The 24633-nt window shown below is 35.9% G+C and overlaps 1 protein-coding gene and 1 long non-coding RNA gene across 6 annotated transcripts in view; both read left to right on the top strand.

Annotated features, from left to right (window-relative positions):
- Window positions 1-24633, top strand: part of LOC6037067 (insulin receptor substrate 1) — a 407646-nt gene that overhangs the window by 319671 nt on the left and 63342 nt on the right. For all 5 annotated transcript variants that reach the window (XM_038252358.1, XM_038252360.1, XM_038252359.1 and 2 more), the window contains one exon: window positions 22172-22352. In XM_038252358.1, coding sequence (XP_038108286.1) covers window positions 22172-22352 — 181 coding nt within the window. The remainder of the gene's footprint in view (window positions 1-22171; window positions 22353-24633) is intronic.
- Window positions 23468-24416, top strand: LOC119766754. Its single transcript, XR_005277106.1, has 4 exons — window positions 23468-23844; window positions 23908-24016; window positions 24081-24146; window positions 24213-24416. It is a non-coding gene; the product is annotated as an uncharacterized LOC119766754 (long non-coding RNA).

The following is a 24633-nucleotide window of genomic DNA, read 5'->3' as shown; positions in this document are numbered from 1 at the left end:
TTTTCAAAATTTAACACCCTTTTTTGTTCGAATTTACCAAAAATATATGGAAATTCAAAAAAAAAATTCTAATTACTGAATAAACCAGGCAGCACCACCCCCAAATTGGTCACTTCGTCGCATAAGGAAAGATCCAAACAAAAAAAAAAGAAGAAAGATCGTCTACACACTTATGTTGATAGTGCAATAAAACTAGCGTGGGGAAAGAGCATTTCATAAATTATTTTCTAAACATGCTGCAGCGACATTAAGCCAAGGGGTGAAGCGTGTGCTGCTACTGCTGCTGCTGTCCCGACAAATAAATCAACAGTTTCAATAAAAATGGCGAGACACCACAGTTTCTCACATATGCTAGTTCTTAATTGTAATATCAAGTTTGGACAATTGCACTGAAAGCTATATTTGTGTTTTTTTATTCAAACAGTTTTTGTTTGAAAAATGTACGAATTTTTCGTAAATTTCCAACTCATAAACAAGGAAACCCCAATAAAAAAAAGTCACCATGTTGCGAAATAGGATGATATATGACCTTTCCCCCGCATCATTAGTGGGGGAGGGGGGGTTTGCAAAAAGACACACAGCACGATATGACACCACCCCCTTCCCTGATGTTGATGAAGCAGAAGAAGAAAAAATACAGCCTTTAGACTAGACGTCCACGGCAACTGCATTAGGGAATAGAGCAATCTTTCATGCACTGGAGTAGAGAGCGAGTGCTGGCAGAAGCAGACTGCGCAATTTGAGGGGGTGTTTCAGAGAATTTGTTACGAATGGCATGCAGTCGAAAATTCTGTCAAGTTGGGTAATTTAAGTTTTAAAAATTTAATTAAAATATACAATCAAATTAATTATACTGACAATTAACGAAAAATTTACGAAAACATCGTAAAAAATCACGCCATTTGTGAATGGCCCACACAACTATTGTGTTGAAGCGTCATGCGGTGACATAAATTGACAAGATTATCTCCATCAGGAAAAAAACGCACGGAAACTAATTGATTGAAAATAATTGTTTTTCAATTGCTTTTATTGGATCAGTAATCAAAAATGAAAAGCAGTTTGATTGCAAGTGTGACACATCTTTAAAGCACACATCAACGATAAATCAAACACAGACATGCATTGACGTTTGTTACTAATTTTATATTTTTTGTTCGTGTTTTTAATCTTTTCCTTCCTTTCTCGTTGCAGGTATGCTCCACATGTGCAAGATATGGTTTGGTCGTCAAGGATACGTAACTATAATCGTGTTTTTTTTAATTTGAAAAAATCTTCAAACAAAAACAAAAGCATACGTTCCAAAATAATTAAGAGCGAGTTTTTCACCAATGTGTAACAGGTTGTATCGAGTTGCTCCGATTTGGATGAAACTTTCAGCATTTGTTTGTATACATGAGATAAACTCATGCCAAATATGAGCCCTCTACGACAAAGGGAAGTGGGGTAAAACGGGCATTGAAATTTGAGGTCCAAAAAACATTAAAAAAAATAAAATTGCTTGCATTTCAGTAAAACTCCATCATTTCCAACTATCTCAGATGCATTCGAAAGGTCTTTTGAAGCACTTCAAAATGAGCCATAGATATTCAGGATTGGTTTAACTTATTCTTATAGTTTTTGCAAATTACTGTTAAAAATGGATTTTTTTAAACTTTAATATCTTTTCGCAACAGCCTCCAACACCCATACTCCCATAAGTCAAAAGTTAGGGAATTTCATGGACTATAAGCCTACGGTAATAACTTTTTGGCTAATCGCAGTTTTTCTCATAGTTTTTTGATTTTTCTATAACAAACATTTTACAACGTTAGTTTTTGCCCTGTAGGCTGTTTTGAACTGTTTTGAAAATTTTAATTTTAATATTGTTCACATTATGTTTAACTACTTTTGTTTTAATAGTAAAACATGACTGTTTCTATTTTGTATTTCGTATAAGTCTTTATTCGTTTATTCATTTTTTTCATTTTATTCAGTTTAAACTTTTTCTGTATGTTTTGAATATCTCCTACAATTCTGTTTTTTTTTATTCCTTTTCTATTTTTTATAAACTTTTATATTTCATATTTGGGTAATTCTCTACCAACTCACACGAAATCGGGAAAAGTTGCCCCGACCCCTCTTCGATTTGCGTGAAACTTTGTCCTAAGGGATAACTTTTGTTCCTGATCACGAATCCGAGGTCCGTTTTTTGATATCTCGTGACGGAGGGGCGGTACGACCCCTTCCATTTTTGAACATGCGAAAAAGATGTGTTTTTTCAATAATTTGCAGCCTGAAACGGTGATGAGATAGAAATTTGGTGTCAAAGGGACTTTTATGTAAAATTAGACGCCCAATTTGATGGCGTACTCAGAATTTTGAAAAAACGTATTTTTCATCGAAAAAAACACTAAAAAAGTTTTAAAAATTCTCCCATTTTTCGTTACTCGACTGTAAATTTTTTTGGAACATGTCATTTCATGGCAAATTTAATGTTCTTTTCGAATCTACATTGACCCAGAAGGGTCATTTTTTCATTTAGAACATTTTTTTTTTCATTTTAAAATTTCGTGTTTTTCTAGCTTTGCAGGGTTATTTTTTAGAGTGTAACAATGTTCTACAAAGTTGACAGACAAAGAACAGACAATTACAAAAATTTTAATATATAGACATAAGGGGTTTGCATACAAACATCACGAGTTATCGCGATTTTACGAAAAAAAGTTTTGAAAAAGTTACTTTTTGCGTTTCTCTTTGTTTCGTCGTCCGTGTCTGTCGCGGGTGACCATGAACGGCCATGATCGATGACGACCAATTAGAAAATCAAAAATTTAACAGGTACAAGATTTGAAACAGTTGATTTTTTTTGTAAAATTGCGATCGTCTTCAGATTTAGACTTTTTTCATACCACTTTTGGAAGAACTTCTCATCGCCAAAGGAACAAAAATTTCAAAATGCTTAAGAAAGACGGTAAAAATTTTGCAGGAATATGAAATATATTTAAAAAAAATGAAGTCAGACACGCTTTAAGATTTTATCATGTTTAAAAGAATGCAGAAAAATCAAAACAAAATTACCAAAAAAAATGCTATAAAGGGGGGATCAAAAAGTGTTAACAATCCTTAAAAATGTACGTGTAAATAAATTTGAATTAAAAATTCATGTTTTGTCTTAATTTCAAATAAAATTGTACATGATTAAAAGAATGAATAAACCCACAAAAATGTTCAAAAATAATAAAAAACACAGGATTTGTTATTTAAAATTCACAAAAACTTGGGTTTTTCTCAAAATCTATTTTCCCTAAAAGAGCACACAGCTATCAAAATCTTACGGTAGAAATATGTGCCCTCCTTGCAAAGGCTTATGAATTGATCTCAGTAGAAAGGTTCTCCAAATCTCTGAATTGCAAATGTACCTTTTTGGAACAGAACTGCTAAATTCTCATAACAACACAAATAGAAATTGAATTCACAAATTACTGGAATATCGTTATAGTATTTTTGAATCCGTGATAACTTTTGATAAAAATATGTAAACAATTGTTCATTTTTGGAAGAATTATTTTTTAAGAAATTAAAAAAAAGATCTTTCAGAAACTCTCGATCAATTGTCCGTACGACCTTTTTGGCCATCGAACTTTAGGCACCTTCCACAACTGATGTTTTTTCAAGGAATGTTGACCCGCCTCCATCCCGTCCTAAATTTTATCAAATACAAAATCAGACTAAGAGGTTTGATATTTTCTATAAAGTGTCAACTTAGTTTCTGGATGGCCCCTAGGCGAACAAGAAATAAATTCGACATCTGGGATACCTTCTTACTTTATTCCTTAGGAGCAGTTCTCTACGGAATCTGTCTTTTTTCTTTAATTTTAATTTTTGTATTTTTTAATCCGGCTGAAACTTTGTTGGTGCCTTCGGTATGCCCAAAGAAGCAAAATGCATCATTAGTTTGTCCACATAATTTTCCATACAAATTTGGCAGCTGTCCATACAAAAATGATATGTGAAAATTCAAAAATCTGTATCTTTTGAAGGAATTTTTCGATCGATTTGGTGTCTTCGGCAAAGTTGTAGGTATGGATATGGACTACACTGAAAAAAAATTAAACACGGTAAAAAAAAAATTTGGTGATTTTTTTAACTTTTTGTCACTAAAATTTGATTTGCAAAAAACACTATTTTTTATTTTTTGATATGTTTTAGAGTACACAAAATGTCAACTTTTCAGAAATTTCCAGAATGGGCAAAAAATCTTTGACCGAGTTATGATTTTTTGTTTCAATACAGATTTAAAAAAAAATCAACTTCATTTTTCGATGTAAAATCGAATTTGCAATCAAAAAGTGCTTTAGTGAATTTTTTGATAAAGTGCACCGTTGTCAAGTTATAAACATTTTTAGGTAACTTTTTTGAAAATAGTCGCAGTTTTTCATTTTTTAAAATTAGTGCCCATGTTTGCCCACCTTTGAAAAAAATATTTTTGAAAAGCTGAGAAAATTCTCCATATTTTGCTTTATTGAACTTTGTTAATACGACCCATATTTGCTGAGATATTGCCATGCAAAGGTTAAAAAACAGGAAAATTGATGTTTTCTAAGTCTCACCCAATCAACCCACCATTTTCTAATGTCGATATCTCAGCAACTAATGGTCCGATTTACAATGTTAAAACATGAAACATTCATGAAATTTTCCGATCTTTTCAAAAAAAATATTTTCAAAAAATTTTAATCAAGAATAACATTTCAAATGGGCGTAATATTGAATGTTTGGCCCGTTTGAAATGTTAGTCTTGATTTAAATTGTTTGAAATTTTTTTTTCGAGAGATGGGAAAATTTCACGAATGTTTCATGTTTTGACATTGTAAATCGGACCATTAGTTGCTGAGATATCGACATTAGAAAATGGTGGGTTGATTGGGTGAGACTTAGAAAACATCAATTTTCCTGTTTTTTAACCTTTGCATGGCAATATCTCAGCAACTATGGGTCGTATCAACAAAGTTCAATAAAGCAAAATATAGAGAATTTTCTCAGCTTTTCAAAAATATTTTTTTCAAAGGTGGACAAACATGGGCACTAATTTAAAAAATGAAAAACTGTGTCTATTTTCAAAAAAGTCACCTAAAAATGGTTATAACTTGAAAACGGTGCACTTTATCAAAAATCCACTAAAGCACTTTTTGATTGCAAATTCGATTTTACATCGAAAAATGAAGTTTCATTCTGGAAATTTCTGAAAAGTTGGCAGTTGATGTCCTCTAAAACATATCAAAAAATAAAAAAAAATAAAAATAGTGTTTTTTTTCAAATCAATTTTAGTGACAAAAAGTTAAATAAAAAATCACCAAAAAATTTTTTACCGTGTATAATTTTTTTCAGTATAATCCATATCCATACCTACAACTTTGTCGAAGACACCAAATCGATCAAAAAATTCCTTCATAAGATACAGATTTTTGAATTTTCATACATCATTTTTGTATGGACAGCTGCCAAATTTGTATGGAAAATTATATGGACAAACTAATGATGCAAAATGGCTTCTTTGGGCATACCGAAGGCACCAAAAAAGTTTCAGCCGGATTAAAAAATACAGAAAAAATCTAATGACCGAAATCTCAGAGAATTGCCCCTAGACAAAAATAAATAACTGTGCAAATTTTGACCCAAATCCAAAAATTTGTTAGTCATAACATTTTACATAAGAAACACTTGACAATAATTTGACACATTTCACGCCACCTTTCGGAGGAATTTTTGCTTTTCACCATACATTTTTGCAATTTTTCCCAACCTCAACGACCAAATAGCGACCCGAGCCAGAGGGTATCTCCTAAGATTTTCCAAAACATTTCATAAAGCTTCAGGTGATTATGCTACACATGACCAAAATGTCAAAGAACATTGCTCAAAACTCCACAAATTTACGTGAGATTAATGAACCTAAACTGTCACGCCAGAAAGCTTACGATGGTTCATTTTCAAAACGGACTTTTGTGAAAAAAATATCCTCCGTGAATTAATACTGTTGAGCACTTTTACCTATAAATCTGAGAAACTGTTGCCTTTTTATGCAAGCCGTTGGCTTGTAAAAAATAATCTATAATAAACGTTATAATGTTGTAGACTTCACGGCTTGACTTGAAAGTTGCCGTAATTTTAAAGATACAATAATGTTTGTTACCAAAATCTTGGTGCTTTAGATATATACTGTGGGTGACGTTTCTTTTCTTAGTGAAGCATAACAAGTTTTAAAATATATCTTTATAAACAATCAATTCCATAATACACCCAAAGTTAAAGAACGAGGGGATAGTCCTCACGAAAAGAAACGTGAGGAAAGTGCTATTATGCGAGAGTATAGTCCTCTCGCGTGTTCATTCGTTCATTGGAACAGTTCATTCTATTGAGTGGCTTATATGGAAAAATGACCGCCACTTAGTCACCGAACCATGGTGGCCCATACGGCAGAGGCACGGTTCAATATGTCGAAGGTCTTGGGTTCGAGTCTCGGTACCGGTACTTTTTTTTATAGATGAACTTTTTTTGAAAATGAACCCATGAGTAAAGTACTCTCGGTAGTTTCGGGATTTATCCTCTCAGTCCGCACACAGTACCATTTTACTACCGAATCGTGCTCTTTATCCTCTCGTATGCCGATCTCCAGTTCTAGGTGTAGTAAAGAACCGACTTCGGATACTCACAAAGTGCCAACGCCTTCGACGCCACAGCCTGATCCATCCAAAGATTTCTACCATTTGCCTTACGTCAAACATCTCAATGGACGAAATCCGATCCCCACATCCAGCTAGATGTAAACACCGTGGTGACTTCTGCAGCCTGTCACAAGCACCACCACTCTGGCTGGCCGACACACACGCGTGAGTTGTCCAAGTGAGTGGCAATGAACTAATCGCCGGGGTGGTTCGATTTGCATCGATTCCATTTACATTTGGCGTGGCCGCGCGCTCTGTTTACATTACGGTGACAGGTTTCAGACTGACCGCTGGTTCTAATCTTGGGAATGTCACCGCTGCTTCGGTCATCAGGAGCTTTCGACGGCGAGTGAGTTCCGGTTGGCCGTTATTTGCATAAACGATTCAGGTCAATCCCGAGAGCTAACCAAGAAGCCCCGGCAAGATGTCGTCACCGCCCCCGGTCGGTCGGGCAACATTGTATAGGTTATGTGCAGAAGAGTATCGAATGTCACCCCCGCCAAGAGCTTGAAACCTATTGCGCGGCACTTGTACGGTTTCTGTGTACATTACCGGAGAATGGCGCCACAGACGACGGCGACGTTCCGAACAGGTCGGCTTAGGCCAGTTCGCCAACGAGCGCGGTTTGGACGTGTTGATTACCGGCACAACTTATTTTGCAATTTTCATTCAGTCAATTGAGCACCTGATGGACGGGGCCGTGTGTGTGGTAATTAGTGGCCGGGACGTGTTTGAAAGAGTACCCGCACCGACGCTGACTTTTGAAGAGTACAGTCAGGCGTTTGGAAAGGTAGAAATTTCTTGAAGAACTCAGATTTTACTCTTTTTGGCAGCAGAGTTTAGTCGGCACAACGAAGTGACTAATTGTTTAGCACGCAAACGCTCCATGCACCGTTGAGTTCCGTCCAGGATCGCCGGTTACGTCAAACTATTTCCCAGAGGACGCGGAAGAAGGAGCGGGCGCCGATTACAGCCGATGAACCGTTTACGCCTTCATTAGTGCTTCAAAACAAATCATCAGGCCTATCAGTCAATCAATCAACCGATCCGATCCTCTTGCCACGTTATTGTTCCGTCCATTTAGCTAGAGTCTTTCTATCCACGCGAAGAGAGTCAATTCGCACCCCGGTTGGTTCGTGTGAAACGTGCCCTCCATAATAATGACGATACGCGCGCCGCAGGGGAGTTGGACCTGCTCATCCTGCTTGCAGGTGTGAGGCTAATTACCTGGCACTGCTAAGGAGGGGCTAAGGAGGGGTTGTCCGGTAATTAGGAGATGGTGACCTTGTCGGAGTCGGTTTTGTCGATGAAGTGCTCGTAGATTGGATTCTCGTTGAAGGAAGACAAATCTTACCGTTGCGTTATCGCTTCAGCATTATTCGCTACAGCGTTTGTTCGCTTCAGCGTTTGTTCGCTGCAGCGTTTGCTCGCTTCAGCGTTTGCTCGTTTCAGCGTTGAAAACGCTTAATTTCCAAATCATCCAATTTATTTCGCCAAAGGCGGTCTTGTAGCCACTTCTTCAGCGTCATCGACGCGTACCCACTCCTGAGAACGCAACACTACGCGGGGTGGTAGTGTTATTCAAATTTTCCTTAAATAAACAACCCAACTCTCAGACATGGCGCGATATGCTCCGTCACTTGAGATTGAACGCGCGTGTCTACCACCCCTTTGCAGTCCGAACCTCAGAGTGTCTTCTAGTCTATGGTACCGGTTAGTCCATTTGCATATGAGGTGATGGTGTGTACTAAGGAGTTGTCCTGTTTTTTTCCAAGTCACGTCATAGCCGGTAAGTGGCGCGTGTACGACCTTCTTCTGTGTACTATCAGGTTCTATTTACATATTTTGCGCTACACGTGGCTGCCGGTGTCCAAATTAAGCTGCCAATGTGTGAAAACCATTGTAATTCCACCCTAAACAGGAGGGGTCCCGCCTAATCTAGTCCGACTTTTGCGAATTTTGGGGGGTGGCGGTTTCAGTTTCAGAATTTGGATTTTTGACAGTTTTTGTAGGGTATCACCCTGTTTTGTGATTGTACAGTTAGACACTTGACTGACACTGATCGGGGTTTGTGCAAGGAATCAACCTGTACGGCAATGGTCAGTTCGGGGGAGCCACCGGTGGTGGACTACATTGGAAATCCCTGTATCGTTGGAGAATTGCGAATTCAAAAATAAAAAAAATAGATCATCAAGAAAACGAGGCTTTCACCCCGCAATCGAAAGGTTCCGAGTTCGAGTCTCGCCAAAGAACTTGCAGCAGAAAGACATTTGTTCCACTACCTTCTTCACTCTCCCCCACCCCAACAAGCAGCCGCAGTTCCAGCCGAGTCGCTTCCCCTCGGCACATTGCTGCACAGCACTAATTAGCGCTAATTGAATTGAATTAAAAGTGTAATTGTTTTGCACACCTCACAGCTCACCGGCGACGTTTAAGGTAAAGCTGACGTCGAAACGGTCTCACAGGGAGTTATGGGGCTAATTGGGTATGAATTTATTGTGGCTACCTGCGTAACGCAGACTTATGCTCTGCTACAGGTCTTAAGTCAATAAAGCCAACAGTGTTGATAGATGTGAGTCGGTCCATGAGCCAATAATAAATTGCATTGTGAGCGGAAAGTTTCCCAACAAAACTAATTTGTCAATAATTAAATAAATGTCCCAAACAAATTTCAATAAACACTTTCCCGTACAACTTTAAACACCAACAAATCACCTAAAGTGAAAGCCAATTTTTCGAATGTCAACAATCCCACGTCCCCCCCCTTGGTATTTCATGGAAAGAAAGCTCAAAGGTCGACCATCATCATCGACAGCAGCAACCTCCCGCACTCTGTCCAACCCCAATCGTTTTTGGGACGCTTGGGCTTTTTAATTAACTTTTAATGTCGCCAGCTAATTTGCAAATAAATTCGTATAATCGACACCACGTAGTACCGCGACGCGTGACGACCCCGTCACTTGTGGTGGTGCTGCTGCGTAATAGAGAAGGACCGTTACGGGGGGGCGGGTGGTTTCTAGGATTCGGATACGCTGGTGTTGGCGAACACACGCACCTTTACACGGTGGGGTTTGCTTAACAAACTTTTAAGAACATTGTCAGTTATCTATCTTTTAACAGAACTTTATAAAATTTAAAGCATTAAAAATGCACAATTTCATTTGAGGGGAATTTGAGTTTCACAAACTTTGTAAATAATTTCATCTACCATATTGAAATTAAAAACAAACAAATTCCATGAAGTGTCTGAAAGAAGCTTTTTGCATTTCCGTCTTGAAACTTCCTACTTTTCCTGTCATTCTCGCGTGACGAAACAGCCTACTTTTATCTACTAAAAATAACAGAATCGAATAGAAACACATTTCAAAACAAATGCTGAAAAGTTCTACATCCATGAAAAGTTGAACTTTTCAGCACTAGTTTTGAAAAGTAATACTTTTTAACATTTTTTGATTTAAACGATTTATTGACAAAATAATTTCACTCAATGGGTGTTTTCAGAAATGCAAAAAATGTTGTATGGAACTCGTTCAAAGCTTGATTTTTTCAGCACTTGTCGTATTTATCCAACTCGGTGAACCTCGTTGGATAAATGTACGACACGTGCTGAAAAAATCTTCTTTTTGCAACTTGTTGCATAAACTACTAGTATGCAATGAATTGAAATGAAAGCAAATTTTGCACCATTTTTTTTATTTTATTAGAAGAAAACGTTGTTTTAAATATATTGAATTGCCATGTTTTCCATAAATAAACGAAAAACAATATCTTTGTCAACAAGAAACATAAATATTCAATGTTCAATATTCATTTTTAATATTTTCTAGCATTTTTTACCAGAATCCTGTGATTTTAACTTTTTCCAACATATTGAATCAATTCTCAGATGATTTGTTCTCAATCCATTTTCTATAATGATTTTCAAATTTGAACGGTTCTTCTGATAATTCCAAAGATCAACGTTTTATAATGTCAAAAATAAGTGTTTGAGCCCTTTTGAAAAAAGTTACTCTTGATTCTAAAACTTTCAAATTATTTTCGTAGTAAAAAGCAGAAAATTTCACAAAAAAAATTTTTTTCACATATAAAATCGAAGCGAAAAGCTTCCGAGATATCGCGAGTTGAAAAATGTGTTTCACTGAGAAAAATGTCATTTTCACAAAATTTAAGCTTTAAGGACTAGTAGTTTGATCACCAATTTAAAAAAAGAAAAGCGAAATTTTCTCAACTCATTGAACATATTATTTGAGGGTGCTTTTCTTTGATTACGTATTTTTAAATTGCACAAAACTGGACATTTTTGAAAATTGGCCCCCTTTTTTGTACCTTTAAAACAGTGCACTTTGTTGAAAAGTTTATAAAGGTATTTTCAATTGCAAAAATTTTTGAATCAAGACTAACATTTCAAATGGGCCAAATATTCAATATTACGCCCTTTAAAAATTTAGTCCTGGTCTAAAATTTTTGAAAATATAGTTTTCGAAAAGATCGGAAAATTTCACGAATGTTTCATATTTTAACATTGTAAATCGAGACATTAATTGCTAAGATATCGACGTTAGGAAACCTTGGGTTGTTTGAGTGAGACTTAGAAAACATCAAATTTCCTGTTGAGCAACTCTCTACGAAATCGGCCGATTTCGACCATTTTTATTTTTTGTATTTTTTGATTTGACTTCAACTTTGTGGGGGCCTTTCCTATGACCAAATAATCTATTTTGCGTCATTGCTTCACCCATAAAAGTCTCCATACAATTTAGGCTGCTGTCCATACAAAAATGGTATGTAAATATTCAAACAGCTGTAACTTTTGAGTGAATTTTCTGATCAATTTGGTGTCTTCGGCAAAGTTGTAGGTATTGGTGAGGACTATTGAGAAAAAAATAGGTACACGGAAAAAAAAATTTGAGGATTTTTTTATCAACTTTTTTTTCACTGAAACTCAATTTCCCAAAATACGTATTTTTTGATTTTCGAGATTTTTTGATATGTTTTAGGGGACAAAAATCCGCAACTTTTGAGCCATAGAGAAACATGGTCAAAAAATCTGCAGCCGAGTTATGAATTTTTGAAAAAATAGTGATTTTTGGAAAAAAATCGAAGTTTCATGCAAAAAAAAGTTTGAGATTATTTTTTAATGCAAAATTGAATTTACAATCGAAAAGTACTTAAAATATTTTTTGATAAAGGGCTCCGTTTTCTAGATTTAGCCACCGAAAGTTCGATTTTCGCGAAATATTTGCAGTTTTTCAATTTTTAAAAATAGTGACCATGAGTGACCATTTCTGAAAATATATTTTTTGAAAAGTTCAGAAAATTTGCTATTAAATTGTCTAAGAGACATTGAAGATTGGACCTTTGGTTGCTGAGATACAGCGGCTTAAAGAAAAAGAAACACGAAAGTTGAAGTTTTCTTAGTCTCACACAAACAGCCCACCATTTTCTAATGACGATATCTCAACAACTAATGGTCCGATTTTCAATGTTAATATATGAAACATTCGTGAAATTTTCCGATCTTTTCGAAAAAAATATTATGAAAATTTTTAAATCAAGGCTAGCATTTTAAATGGGCGTAATATTCAATGTTTGGCCCCTTTAAAATGTTAGTCTTGATTTTAAAATTTTCAAAATATTTTTTTCGAAGAGATCGGAAAATTTCACGATTGTTTCATGTATTAACATTGAAAATCGGACCTTTAATTGCTGAGATATCGTCATTAGAAAATGGTGGGCTGTTTGGGTGAGACTTAGAAAACTTCAATTTTCGTGTTTCTTTTTCTTTAAGCCGCTGTATCTCAGCAACCAGAGGTCCAATCTTCAATGTCTCTTAGACAATTTTATAGCAAATTTTCTGAACATTTCAAAAAAAAATATTTTTAGAAATGGTCACTCATGGTCACTATTTTTAAAAATTGAAAAACTGCAAATATTTCGCTAAAATCAAACTTTCGGTGGCTATATCTAGAAAACGGAGCCCTTTATCAAAAAATCTATAAAGTACTTTTCGATCGCAAATTCAATTTTGCATTAAAAAATAATGTCAAACTTGTTTTTGCATGAAACTTCGATTTTTTCCAAAAATCACTATTTTTTCAAAAATTCATAACTCGGCGGCAGATTTTTTGACCATGTTTCTCTATGGCTCAAAAGTTGCGGATTTTTGTCCCCTAAAACATATCAAAAATCTCGAAAATCAAAAATACGTATTTTGGGAAATTGAGTTTTAATAAAAAAGTTGATAAAAATCCTCAAATTTTTTCCGTGTACCTATTTTTTCTCAAAAGTCCTCAACAATACCTACAACTTTGCCCAAGACACCAAATTGATCAAAAAATTCACTCAAAAGTTACAGCTGTTTGAATATTTACATACCATTTTTGTATGGACAGCTGCCAAAATTGTATGGAGACTTGTATGGGTGAACCAATGACACAAAATAGTTTATTTGCTCATAGGGAAGGCCCCCACAAAGTTTGAGCCAAATCAAAAAATACAAATAAAATCAATTTCCGGTTTTGGTAGAGAATTGCTCTGTTTTTAAACACTTGCATGACAATATCTCAGCAACTAACGGTCGTATCAACAAAGTTAAAAAAAAAACAAAATATAGAGAATTTTCCCAGCTTTTCAAAAATATTTTTTTCAAAAATGGGCAAACATGTGTAGTATTTAAAACAAAATGAAAAACTGCGACTATTTTCAAAAAAAAAAACCTAAAAATGGCTATAACTTGAAAACGGTGCACTTTATCAAAATTTCACTAAAGTACTATTTGATTGCAAATTTGATTTTACATCGAAAAATGAAGTTGAAATTTTTTGCGACCAATTTTTCGATTTTTTGAAAAAATCAGTATTGATTCAAAAATTCATAACTCGCTCAAAGATTTTTTGCACAACCAGGAAATTTCTGAAAAGTTGCCATTTGATGTCCTCTAAAACATATATAAAAAAAATTAAAAATAGTGTTTTTTTGCAAATCAAGTTTTAGTGACAAAAAGTTAAATAAAAAATCACCAAAATTTTTTTTACCGTGCATAATTTTTTTTCAGTGTAGTCCATATCCATACTTAAAACTTTGCCCAAGACACCAAATCGACCAAAAAATTCCTTCAAAAGATACAGATTTTTGAATTTTCACACATCATTTTGGTATGGACAGCTGTCAAATTTGTATGGAAAATTATATGGACAAACTAATGATGCAAAATGGCTTCTTTGGGCATAGCGAAGGCATCAAAAAAGTTTCAGTCGGATTAAAAAATCTAAAAAAAAATCGAATGACCGAAATCTGAGAGAACTGCTCAACAGGAGTACAGCTTTTCGTAAAACAAACTTGCCGACCAACCGAACAAAATGAAAAATTCAAAAGGCAGATTTATAGATTATTAAATCCCACCCTTATTTTTTGCAATTCCGTCTTGAAACGACTTACTTTTGTCTGTCATTCTCAAACGGTTAAAGAGCCCGTCCCGAAAAGCACCACACTAATGATGCTATTATTAAATTATAATGGCCAATCACTCCATGCACTCGAACAGCGACACAAAAGAGACGGAAAATAACACGAAAAAAACAGGACGGCGCGTCCCCACAGGCACCGCTCTATAAGCACCTTTTTTGCAACTTGTTACATAAACTACTATTTCAAAACATTAAAAGAACACTTACTTTTAGAATTGTGTTATTTAAACTACCTATAAAAGTAATTCAATCTTTTGCAAGCCACACCGTGTACCTAGGCTAGTCATCAGACCAGTTTGATCCTTGTTTTCCCACTAAAACCTGCCAAATGCCAGCTGCCCAGCACCACCGTCAGTTCCAAAGGGGCTCATTCGCGACCGCGTGCCGTGCGATATCATTTATACCGCATAATAATAGGATATTACGACGTATTTTTTTTGGTGTGGTTGTTATTAGGCTCCCGCGTACGTAAATTGTTTTTCGCTGTACTTTGGTGGCAAATTTATTTTCAAATTCCGAGAACCGTTACCTGATGGTGGCGGCGACGGCACTCTCACGCGACACACCGAGGACAAATCGGCGCAACGCAAATGGCCCTGACCGGTCGCCGCGGCAGGCCCACCAATTTGATGGTTGATATTTTCATCTTTATTGCCGATTACTACCTTGACGATTTTTCTTCCGGGCCGCCACCCCCTTCAAACCCTTCATCGTCCGGTGGTACACCGGAAATAGTTTTGGCACCGACAGTGGTTGGAAAAAGGCTTCGTGATTGGAGGCACTTTGCTGATTGCTTCGAATTTGCCAGTGCCATTTTGTGGGTTCGGCTTAATGGGTTCAAATTTTCCGGCCATCTCGTTTCGGTGGGGGGGAGGGGTTTTCCACCTCCACAGAAAGGCCTCACAGGCAGAATCCGTTCCGTCGCAAAACTATAATTGGCAAAATTGGGCTTTAATAGAGGCGATTATTTGCATACAACGTTTTGCGAATTTCTATTTGGGGGCTGAGATTCTTCAGAAAAGGTTTCTTTTGGTAGTTCGGTTTCGATTTGGAATTGTCATGTTTGGAAAGCTATTTCGGAAAATTGCTAAACTAAGCATTTCCAAACAATTAAGGTTAAACGATTTTTTTTTCCAAAAAATTGATATTTTTGAAGTTGATGTCAGTAAACGCTTTAGTTTCGTCATGGTATGATAGATTTGGGCCCCCTGAACATGCTCCAATCGACAGAATTGAATTTTAGTGAATTTCCTGCCAATAAGTGCAAATTGGATAGAAATGCAAGGATTACTACTGCAAATGTTCACTAAAATAGTGATGCGATGCGAATTCCACTGAAACGCTTAAATGACTGACATCATAACTGACCCATCACACTAAAAGCCACTTCCATGATTGCCATTTTCCAAGCATAAACTTTGTGAATATTCAACTACTTCCGATGCCCGCAGACGTGATTCCGCGTTCTAGGCCAGAGCGCAGGAACCAGAGTCTGGTGGTGTATCAACTAATTCCAACAATGACGACGTTCGACGACGCAATACTCCTCATGAGTAGCAGCAGTAGCAGTGCTTACAAACGGTTATTTCCTTTTATAGACGGGAGGGGGTAACCGCCCCTATCCTACGCCACCATCATCATCATCCTTTCTAATAGAAATGTCAACAATGCAAAAATCAAGTAAACGGAAAAGTATAATCATCGCGCGACAAACACACACAAAACAACGCGCGCGCCCCACTTGACTTGGTCGTCGTTTAACTAAACACTGCCGCGCGATGACTGTCAACCAGCAAGCCACTTGTGTGCCAGTAGCAAGCAGCAGCTCTGCAATATATGTAAATTGTGCCACTTTTACGAGAGTCATTCCCGGTGAAAAATGATCCGCACTTGGCATTTGTGTGTGCGTGTGTGTGTCGCACAAGTGTGAGTTAGTCTAATGATAGTTAGTCGGCGGTGGTGGCGGCAGAGAATAAGCCCATTACGACAGGACAGCTGCAAGGCAACGCAACACACAAATATCTAGTCTAAGCTACTAGCTACCGCTGGTGATGTTACAGACAATTAGGTCGAGATTTGATTCGTCTCGGAATTAGCTCGTTATCGCCATTAGATTTGTTTGTTTGTTTTCTGAATGTGCTGCAGCAGAATTTGTGGGGTTAAAAAGACTTATCTTTGTAAAAAAAGTTTAGCTCGAAGTAAAAACATCAAGTTAGTAACTTCATTAACTTGAACAAAAAAACAAAATTCATCCTTTACAACAAGTAGCATAGCATAGCATAGCATTGGTGTCTACCCGTAGATGCTACTTCGTTATTGACCAGGACCCCCAAAAATTGCTCCGTGGACCACAGATGAAAAGTAGGAACCAATCATCACCCCTTCGCAATTTTCAAATGTCCCTATCATGCTGATCAATACCGACGCCGGCCACGACCAGTGGTAAGACACGGGGAAGTAGATGGGAATGTTAGCCGATACTTGAGTGATGTTATTTACACTTTTTGATTTGGTTCAAACTATGTGAGGGCTTTCCTTATGACCACAGAGGACATTTGGTGTTACTGGTTCACCCATACAAGTTTCCATACAATTTTGGCAGCTACAAAAATGGTACTGTCATCAGGAGTGACATTGGGTCTGGGGGGTGAGATTGGGTCATACAAATTTCATCATTTTTGTTTGGCCCAATCTCACCACCAGACCCAATGTCACCCCTGATGACGGTACGTAAATATTCCAAAATCTGTAACCTTTAAAGGATTTTTCTGATCGATTTGGTGCCTAACGCAAAGTTGTAAGTATTGATGAGGAATGCTCAGAAAATAAGTACACGAAAAAAAATGTCGGGTTTTTTTTAATTTTTATATTTTTAGGGGACAAAAAACCGCAACATTTGAGCTATAAAGAAGCATGCACAAAAACGTTGCCACTAAGATATGATTTTTAAAATAAAAGAAATTGTATTCATAAAAAAGACTTCAGTTTTTAATGTACCGCAATTATTTAATGTGAAAACGTTACTTATTCCACCATTAGGTGGTTGGTGCCTTCCTCACATTCATAAAGTGAATACACGGCCTCAAAAAAGTCTAAAATAACACTAAAGTGCTTAGAACTTTTGATAGGGTTGTCAGATCTTCAATAATTTGGGTTCGTTTGAAAGGTATCTTGATTACCCATCCAACTATGGGTCGCATGATGGATTCGGACAAAAATTTTTTTCAAAATATCTAAGAACCGGCCTCTGAACAGTATACAAAATACACTTATGTGGTTATAACTTTTGATAGGGTTGTCAGATTTTCAATCTTTTTGACTCTTTGGAAAGGTCTTTTTATTACACATCAAACGTAAAGGGTCGCATGGTTGATCCGGACAACGTTTTCATCAAAATATCTTAGATCCGGCCTCAAAAAAGTGTATAAATGACACTTAAGTGCTTATTACTTTTGATAGGGTTTTCAGACTTTCAATGTTTTGGGCTCGTTGGAATGGTGTTCCTTACAAAAACCACCTTTTTTACAATCTTCCGGAATTTTTTTTTAGCATAACTTTTAAAGTACTTTACTAAACTTCGGAATTTATAGATAGTGACTTGTGGGACTCTAAGACGGATCGAATGAGACCAAAACGGTCAAAATCGGTCCAGCCAGTACCGAGATAATCAAGTGCAATTATTTTGATCAACATCCAACCACCCGCACAGACATTTGCTCAGAATTTGATTCTGAGTCGATATGTATACGTGAAGGATGGTCTACGAGGTCAAATAAAGAAGTTCATTTTTCGAGTGATTTTATAGCCTTTCCTTATTGAGGTGAGGAAGGCAAAAATCTCGGTTTTCGATTTTGTCCAATCCTGAAAATATTTTATTTTATTGAGCATTGAAGACATCTGGTTGCTGAAACACAGCGAATAAAATAAAAAGAACACGAATTTCATATCTCATTCTGATCTCATCCAAACATTCTCACATTTTCTAAAGTCAATATCTCATCTACTAATGATTCAATTTTCAATGTTGAAAAATGAAACAATTGTAAAACTTTATGATCTTTTCGAAAAAAAAATATTTTGAAAATTTCGGAATCAAGAATTTTTCTTGACAAGTTTTGATTAAAAATTCTATTTTTTCCAAAATGTATTATTTTTCAAAAAATCATAACTCGGCTGCAACTCGGCTTCATGCTTCGCTATGGTTCAAAAGTTTTTGCTTTTTGACACATAAAACATAAAAAAAATCAAAAATTAAAAAACACAGATTTTGGAATTTGTTTTTTTTTTGTAATAAAAATTACTTAAGAAATTTTCAAAAAAAAAAAACATCCGTTCTACAACTTTGCCGAAAACACCGCATCGATCAGAATTTTCTTTCAAAAGTTTTTAGAAATTGCTTCTTTGCTCATAAGGAAGGCCCAGACAAGGTTTGAGCCAAACCAAGAAATAATAAAAGTAAAAAATGGCGACCGATTTCGTGAAGATATGCTCAGAAATGAGATATTCTTTTTCGCTAAAAAAAGATTTTTGCAAAATTCAAAATATTTTCAAGCGAGCCCGAATATCAATCTATTATCAATATTTTTTTAAGTTTTACATTTTTTTTACCCTTCGGTTAGGATGTCATAAACTTTGAAAAATATTTGCAACGACATCATGATTAAAGGGTGGTGAAAAATCTGTTTTGGAGTTATGATTATTTGATAAGCAAAATAGAGAAGAAGAAAGTAAAAAACAATTTAAGCGATTAATTTTATTGTTCGCAGCATAAAGGAAAGAAATCATATAGAAAAATAAGTATAATTTTTCGAATGTACTACTTATAAGAAAGAGCTATGTTTTATGTGACTGTACCAATGACATTGTCTTGATTTTTTTTAAGGGTAAACCTAAATAATTTAAAGAAAATTAAGTATGCAGCACTTTTAGCTATTCCAGACTGTGCATCATCGCATTTGTAGGACAATAATTACTTCATTTTATAACAAGAAAAAGTGTTAAAACAAAAATTGAAAAAAAATGATTGAATAATTTTCAAAACACAGCAAAATATAATGCTTGGAGGTTGTAGTTAAAGAAGTTAAAGAGAAGAGAAGTTTAATTTTGAATTGAAATTTCAAATTAAAATACTTCAAATCAAACAAGAAAGATAAAAAGAGAGGTAAAGTTTTCGTAGAAAAGAGGATTAGGGTAAAATTAAAAATAGTTAGAGGATTAAATCAAACATATTTGGACTTTTCTAGAAATTAAGCTTGAAATTGAAAAAAAAATCTAAGATCATAAAATTGCTAACAAGTTTGACATTTTACATTGGAAATTGTAGCATTAATTTCAATGAAAACCAGTTTTAAAATTTCAAACTAAATAGTACTAAATTTAAAAATGTTTGCAATTTAGGATAACGAAAAATTTTGGACACTGAACGAATACAATAAATTCACAGATTTTGTTTTAGCATTTAACGAGTAAAGCTTAAAGACATGCTTGTGATTGCAAGAATAAGCTTTTGTAAATTTCTGGCAGGGTTGCGAATGAGCGAGCGCTCACGGAAAGCTTGCTCGCTCCAGCTGGAGCGTGAGTTTTTATCAGGTAGCTCGTGCTCGCTCACGCTCACCGGAGCGTTTTGCGCTCACGTGAGCCGGTGAGCCAAAGTAGGTAGTTGTTTTTTCCTGTTGAAGCATCTGCCTGTTTGAAACAAAGTTTCTAGAACTATCTCAGCACAGGCAGCAAAAACAAACAAGAAAGTGGTCGAACAAACAAAAGTAGGCAATGAAACGGATTTGATCAGTGAACCGAAATTTACGTTCTATTTAAAATCTAGACATTTTTCGAACAAGGAACAAAAAACTAAATTCATAATTTAAACATTCATTTACGTGAAGAGATGAACTGTTTGTTCACAAATCAAATCCATATTGGACCATATTGTATTGTTGTTATGTACAAAAATATTGACAATTTATGTATATTGTTTCTCCTGTCTCGTCAGAGGCGCTGGAGCAGAAATCCCACGTTAGAGGAAGGCCATGCCCCGGGGGGCGTAGTGCCAATAGTTTCGTATATTTTATTTATTTTTAAATAATCTTTTAAACAGTTACAATCATCCATGTTCAAAAAATCATATATAACTTGTAATTGAATATTTTCAGAGGTTTGGTTGCGAAAGTGTTGAATAAAATCCACTTGTTGGAAGAAGAAACAACCTTTTCGTGGTGAAAAATATTGACAATTTATTTGATTTGAGTTCAAAGGGTTATTTCAACCCTTAGGAATTTTGAGGCATATATTTAAAAATAGAACTGTTTCAAAAATATTACCCTTTTTCTAAAATGTTTGCCAAATAGAGACTAACCTTATAAAAATGATTAGCCGTTTCTAATCACTGAATCACTGAAAGATTTAATAAACGGAACAACTTTTTTTAATGGTAGCTCATTATGACCCGCAATCTGGAAACACTGATTAGGTACATAAAAACAGTTTAATGTTATATTTTAATCAACCAAGCATTTAACCTTGAATCGAACTTACCAAAGCATAAATCCTCTTGAATCCATTCATTGTTTTGTAAGTTTTTCTAAGGTTTCAAAAAAAAAATCAAATTATTCGCTCTACAGCATTGCCTTGGCGTTCTCGATTACGAGATTCCTACTCCTACTCTAAGGTTAACAGGCCCTTTTATTTAGGCGTCTATACCCCTCCGCCCCTCTCTGCTACAATAAGGCCTTTAAATTCTAAAATATTTATACATTCGACTGTAAGTCTAAAAAAATATTTGACCCTTGCGAATCCAACCTTTTATTTAAAAACATGATTGATGAAAATAAGCTATTCCAATTCATATATCATAAAATTTGTTCACAAAGTCATATTTCCACAGCCCTACTGCACCTTACACAAAAAATCCATCTAGAATTAAAAAAAAAACTTTCTCATAAACGTTAAATGATTAGCGACACGTCCAAAATGAGCGCTCCGTGAGCGAAATATGAGCGCGAGCGTGGAGCAAACGCGAGCTGAAAAAATCGGAGCAAACGTGAGCGCGGGCAAACGTGAGCTAGCTCGCGCAGCGCTCCTCCTCACGAATGAGCGAAAAGTGAGCGCTCATGAGCGCGTGAGCGCGTGAGGAACGCAACACTGATTTCTGGTCAACAATTGAAAGCATTGGGGTAATTTAATAACCAATCATACGGAGCTCAATCGATTTTTACTTTAGTTGAATTAGAGTGCTCAGAAACTTAAGTTTTGCAACTATGTAGTTGAATACATCTATTGAAAGTTAAAACATTTTTCAGAAGTTCATAATTGTAATACAAACAATGAGTAAGACCACATTAATTGTTTAATATCATAAAATTTAACAAGCAATGTTTACATCATAGATGCAGTGTATTAAGAAATACTATTTGACATGTAAATGAAATGTAATTATTTTAAATTTAATAATTAAATTTGAAAAAATACCCGCGCTGTTTCAATTCAATCCAATCACACAATTGCTGACCAAGTTATTTCGAGTAAATTACCAGTGAAAACATTTTCCCACAGCCAACCCCAAACATTTAAAAACTCTTTCCATGCCACTAAACCAAAACGCCACTCAACGTTTAAAACTCAATTAATCAACCCCAAAAGGGCCACCTAACTTTGTAACCGGCGAGCGAAAACCAACAGAAAAAAATATCACAAATCGCGTGTTGAATCAAAAATACCTACGACACAGTCAACTCTGGTGGTGGAAAGTTTGCGCGACTAAAAAACGAACCTAAATTAAGTGAATTAAAATGCACTCCTGGTCGGTTTTCGGGCCACCCCAACCTAATTTGCCCTCAAAGCGATGAAGGCACCGGTCTCTCGGTTTTAAGGGTATAAATGGAATTAAATTTGGCAAACTAATTGCGATTTTTTTTCTAAAAAAAAACTGTTGAAAACTTTGATTTATGATGTTTTTAAATTATCAACTGGTACTAATGCTTTTTTCTTTTTCTATATTTTCAGAGCACGTCTGGGATGTGTTTGTCCAGCGGAAGGGCCTCGGCGACAGCTACGGCATCCTCGGCAACTACCGGCTGTGCATCACGGACAAAACGCTGTCGCTGGTCCGGATCGGGCCCCCGACCACGGTCAACGGGGACAGCCGCGTCGAGCAGGTCGAGTTTTCGCTGGCCGCGATTCGGAGGTATGTGGTTGTAAAGGTGAACTTTTTTCGACCGTCGAAACGCCCAAAGCTCGATATTTGAGGACTTATCGGGTGGTATAATTTATGCCACGTGTGAGTGTTTGAGAGGGGGGGGGGGGAGAAGTTGGGTGGAGCACGCGAACCTTTATGGGCGCGCGGACTCGTGGCACAATTACTTAGAGATTACTTATGGGTTTACGCTCCACGGAATCGGTGAATTGTTCGACGGAACGGAAAGGAGAAGGGACCGCGGCGCTACAGCCAATTAAAACGAAATTTACCCTCAATAAATCTTGGTCGAAGCCAAGACGACGGGTTGATTGGTCGGGGATAGGGATGTCGATACTGTAAATAGAAACTTAAATATATATCAAACATACTTTCTCAAAGGCCTTAAAAAAGTTAAGTATAATATACCTATTCCTGTCGTTTATTTTGGCATAAGCTTTAAAACATCTTGTAGTAAGGTTAGCAGTCCATCCTAAATAATAATTTGAAATTTAAATATCGTGGATTTTGTGAAAAATAATTTCAAAAACAAACTCAAAATTTAAAAATGTTGTATTACTTGGTTTATAATCGTTAGAAAATTGTGAACAATGAATTGTACATTTTTTTTCAAATCAGAAAATTAAATGAAAAAATATCTACAATTTATTTTTCACAATTTTCTAATGATTATACACCAAATAATAAACAATTTTTAAATTTTGATTTTTTTAAAGTTATTTTTCATAAGATTCTCAATTTTTTTAATTACAAATTATTATATCGGACGAACTGCCAACCTTGCTACAAGATGTTTTAAAGCTTTTGTCAAACGATAGGTATAGGAATATCACATTTAACATTGTAAAGGCCTTTGCGACCATAAGATGAAAAAATACGTTTGTAATTTATGTATTTTAATAAGAAAAACCTTACGAATTCCTGCTGAAGATATGTTTTTTTTTTTTAATTTAGACTTTAAAGTCTTTGAATTTTTCCGCCAAATTTTGCAGATTCATAGCTGATACTATAATTTTATAACAAAATTGTAAAAAAAAACAAACTATAGAAAGAAAAGTGACTGAAAACACAGAACAGACAATAAACGTAATTGAATCTAGCAGAAAGGTTGTAACCTATCGCTTGTACGTAGTACAATCTCTGGTCACAATGCTTCGCATCATCCTGTCAAACTGAACCGTAGGGACAAGTTAGGATATTGTAATCAACCATTACACTTAAACAACATACAAAACATGGTATCCCTATTCCTAAAACGGTTAGCACGACTCACACCTCTTTGAGCAATTTTCGAAATACGCAAGAACAAAGACTTAAAATTAATAAAAGGGACTTCGTCATTTTGAATCGTCCTCATTTGCCGCTACCGACCAGAGTCCGTTACACATACTCTGGTCAAACGAACAAATTGTGAACGTTTTGTAATTTAAAGTGCTGTGAATATCTGTTATTTGTACCCAGCATTCCTGTAGCCGGCGAAATGGTAAAATTAGTTCTTGTATTTTATTGAGTCGTGTCTAATTAGTGTCTTAATTGTTAATTGTAGTGTCAGGGAGTTGGTCCCAACCCGCACCATCCAAACTAACCGTCAAGGACCGCGCTCTTCGCTAAAAGTGGTCGTTTGGTTGGTGGTGCAAGGAGGTAACAAAAATGTGGTAAATATCAAAAATCAAAACGTTAAAGCTAGAACAAGTTATTAGAGATGAACTCCTTTCTCAGAACCTCCAAGTTGGCAGAGCGCGCCAACCCGAGAATCTGTTAGAGCGCAATGGCGGAGGCCATCCGGTGAGTTCATTGTTACCACTGTTACACAAAGCACAAGTACTAAAACAAGCCTTAAACACTGTACAGGTTTTTTTTTCTACCAAAGACAAAGACACAAAACCAAAGACACCAAAACCGTTGCTGCGCCAGGCCTGGCCGGAGGAAGATCCTCCGACTTGACTCGACCACCGCGGGATACACTAGAACACACGAACACACACACACATGGTTAGGTTAGTTTTAAAACGACGAAAAACAATAAATTAGGACAGTTAAATGCAATAAACATGACTTTTCCATAACCCAAAGCGACGATCTTTTGTGATTCTTTTTGCCAGGACAGTGCGATTAGCTGAATCGAACCAGGATTGTGAAAGGGTAGGTACAATTCTCCTTCCCCACGTCAAATGTGAGCAGTTGCAGATCTTTACATCTCTCTCTCATCTCCAAGAGTCTCAAGTTCTGGTTTTTATTTAATTTTTAATTAATGAACTAGTGGTGGTTATTG

The sequence above is a fragment of the Culex quinquefasciatus genome, chromosome 2, assembly GCF_015732765.1.
Source record: "Culex quinquefasciatus strain JHB chromosome 2, VPISU_Cqui_1.0_pri_paternal, whole genome shotgun sequence".
NCBI classification, from domain to species: Eukaryota; Metazoa; Arthropoda; class Insecta; order Diptera; family Culicidae; genus Culex; species Culex quinquefasciatus.
Note: the sequence above shows the minus strand (reverse complement) of the source record. Positions and strands in the feature narration are given on the sequence as shown.